The 2,910-nt window shown below is 38.1% G+C and overlaps 1 protein-coding gene across 2 annotated transcripts; it reads left to right on the top strand.

Annotated features, from left to right (window-relative positions):
* Nucleotides 1–260: 260 nt before the first annotated feature.
* Nucleotides 261–1,682, top strand: LOC125762969 (putative nuclease HARBI1). 2 transcript variants are annotated; one of them, XM_049425644.1, is made up of 4 exons: nt 261–566; nt 633–1,068; nt 1,157–1,301; nt 1,416–1,682. In XM_049425644.1, the coding sequence occupies exons 1-4, from the start codon at nt 448–450 to the stop codon at nt 1,673–1,675; spliced, it is 960 nt and encodes a 319-aa protein (XP_049281601.1). In that variant the 5' UTR covers nt 261–447; the 3' UTR covers nt 1,676–1,682. The 2 variants fall into 2 exon arrangements, with proteins under 2 accessions (XP_049281601.1, XP_049281599.1); XM_049425642.1 differs by having other exon boundaries at nt 1,157–1,682.
* The last annotated feature ends 1,228 nt before the right edge of the window (nt 1,683–2,910 follow it).

The following is a 2,910-nucleotide window of genomic DNA, read 5'->3' on the forward strand; positions in this document are numbered from 1 at the left end:
TCGTTGAATAGATGACGAATCCGGGATTTACATTTCGTTAATTTGTTTTCACCTTCTATAAAAACTCAGTGAGGCAAGTAGGAAATGCCTTGTAATGATTTGTAAATCAGTATATATGGTACTGACAATACGGCAAATGCCGTCATAATGGACTTATACAATAAAATAAAATAAAAAACCTCAGTGAACAGATTTACATATTTTTTTTAAAACTTAACAAAACAACAGGGTAAAACTGAAACAACACGGAGAATCCGACACGGGGTAAAATGTCTCTCGGATAATCGCCATCCTGTTTTCGTCATCCATCTCGTGTCAAACCACTGAAATTATTCTACCTGTGTGCTCGCGATTAGCTGTTCGATCATTTTAGCCCAATTTAGTGAAAAAGCGTGTTTTTGTTTTTTACAACTTTAGTTACACCGTGATTGTGATTTAATTTTCAATATGATTCCATTGATTTTACTCGCTGAAGAGGAAGATCAAAGGGAAGAGAAGATGAATCAACAACGCTATCGTAGGTGTCTTCGGTTAAACAGAAGCGTGATTGAACTCCCACGCAACAGGTAATAAATTATTGCTTATCTCTTCGGTTTTGAAACATGACAATTCTGATACATACTATATTTCAGTTTTATACAAAATTTCCGAGTTTCACATGATATTTTCGTCGAAATTCTTCGTGAAATTGAAGGTGACCTTACTCCTGGTACATCGATTGGTATAACAGCCGAACAAAAATTAGCTGCAGCTCTACGGTTTTTCGCAACAGGTCACTTCCAACAAGGTTTTGGAAAAGATTTCCACATACCAATGGCACAGTCGACGTTTTCTACTATGTTGACCAAGGTTTTGAACAGTATGGAACGGAAGCTATGTTCAAAATACATCATGTTGGATATGTCCGAAGCAGACGCAGAAGCAGCAAACCAGTATTTTAACGAGAAATCTGGAATCAGTGGCGTAGTTATGTGTGCAGATGGGACACACATCAGAATAAAGCGCCCAAATACGAATGAGCATTTCTACTACAATCGCAAAGGAGTTTTCAGTATAAATGCTTTGATGGTATGTGCATTGAACTTGATTTGAATGTTTGTTTAATATTACACAGTGGAATATTTATTAACAAATGTAATTATAACCCATATTTCAGATATGTGATCACCAGCAAAGAATAAGATTTGTAAATGCAAAATATGGTGGAGCCAAACACGATGCGCATGTATGGAACCGGAGCCCTGCGCGTAGTTTTTTTGCGGCCAAGCATCGCAACGGCAACACAGCCTTTAAGTTGCTAGGTACTATATTTTTAATTCAATTAAATCCCATCCAGATTTATCCCACGTTGTCGTTACGCCAAGAAGATGTTATGTTTTTAACATTAATTAATAATAAATTCTGTTGTTTAATAGGTGATTCAGCATATCCAAGAGAAGACTGGTTACTCATACCTGTCAGAGATGCAAATCCGAGCTCTGCAGATGCTCAGTACAACGAACGACACACTGCAGGACGTATTATAATTGAGCGAACGTTTGGAGTTTTAAAAAGCAGATTTCGATGTCTTGCCGGAACACGAGAGCTACAATATGCACCTTCCAAATGTGTTAAAATAATAAATGTATGTTGTGCGCTTCACAACATGTGCATCGAACATGGAATAAATTCATAACAAATCATGGTCGTTTATTTGTGTTTTACTAACTAAATTGAGGTACACAACAATAGACAAGTAAATGTGGAGAAACCAGAGATGTGTGAACGAAGAGCTTTGATTGTCGCAAGGTTGTGTCACTAGTTGAGTGATGAGATCGTAAACTTTTGCCTTATCCGTAGATCGGTAGCACACTGTGCTTGCGTGTATCTACTGGTAAAATAGACTAAACATGGTGCAGCCAGAATCGCATCGTTTAACGTAATAAAACGTATTTAGTTCGAGTTGTATTGTTACAACATTACACTTGGCCAGTGGCGGATCTAACGGTGGGCGAAGTAGACAACCGCAAGGCGTCTCATCCTTTCGAGGCCTCGAAAATCTGGTTTTGTGTTCTCACACGCTGTGATATTGTTTTGTGGTTAATCACGGAACCCAAATATATAGATAATATCTATTACTATTTATTTCAATACGACAATATTAACGCGACGCGAGCTCTGCATGATCGAACGCTACAAACCCGAATGGCCGGTGATCGAAAGGCCGTCCCGTGCCAACGTCCTTGCTAGAATCCAAAATGAGGGAAACATGGTTGGGACCACGAGCCTAGCACGTGGGATCGCTGGGATGACATCTCTTGTCATCTAAGGATGTCGCACGTCGTGAGAAGCCCAGATGACGATGTCGCGTGACACAAGACGTGTCCACAACATCTGGTTACTTAAAACATGCAACACAATGACAGAGTGTAAGAACACACTAGTAAAGGAGCCTCCACTAGCATTTCACGCAGCACCTCCAAGAAGAATGATTTGCTACTGCTCTCGATTTTCAAATCTGCCCCGTGCTGTTCATGCTCATGTGATTGAACTTACACGAACTTGCTTTTGTATCGTAGCAACCACCTCATTGAAAAACATTTCATGAAAACTCTGCTTGTATTTCGTGTCCATTTATACTCCTTGATTTTAAAGAAAGTTTTATATGACACTTAATTTCAACATCAATAAAAAAATCATTTAGGTTATCACAAAAGATGGAAAGGATTTTATTTTGGTTAATATAAACTAGATTTTTGAAGCTTAACTATTGCATTGAATGCATACCATAGTAAACGAACTGGACTTATAAAAAGGCTGTTTTAAGAAGAACATAGCGTCTAATACATGTTTAGCTAATAGCCCTATTTACATCTAGTATTGCTTAAAGTGAATGACTCAGATAAAATTAAGGAAAAAATATGTTGGTAT

This window comes from Anopheles funestus, chromosome 2RL (genome assembly GCF_943734845.2).
Source record: "Anopheles funestus chromosome 2RL, idAnoFuneDA-416_04, whole genome shotgun sequence".
Classification (NCBI taxonomy): Eukaryota; Metazoa; Arthropoda; class Insecta; order Diptera; family Culicidae; genus Anopheles; species Anopheles funestus.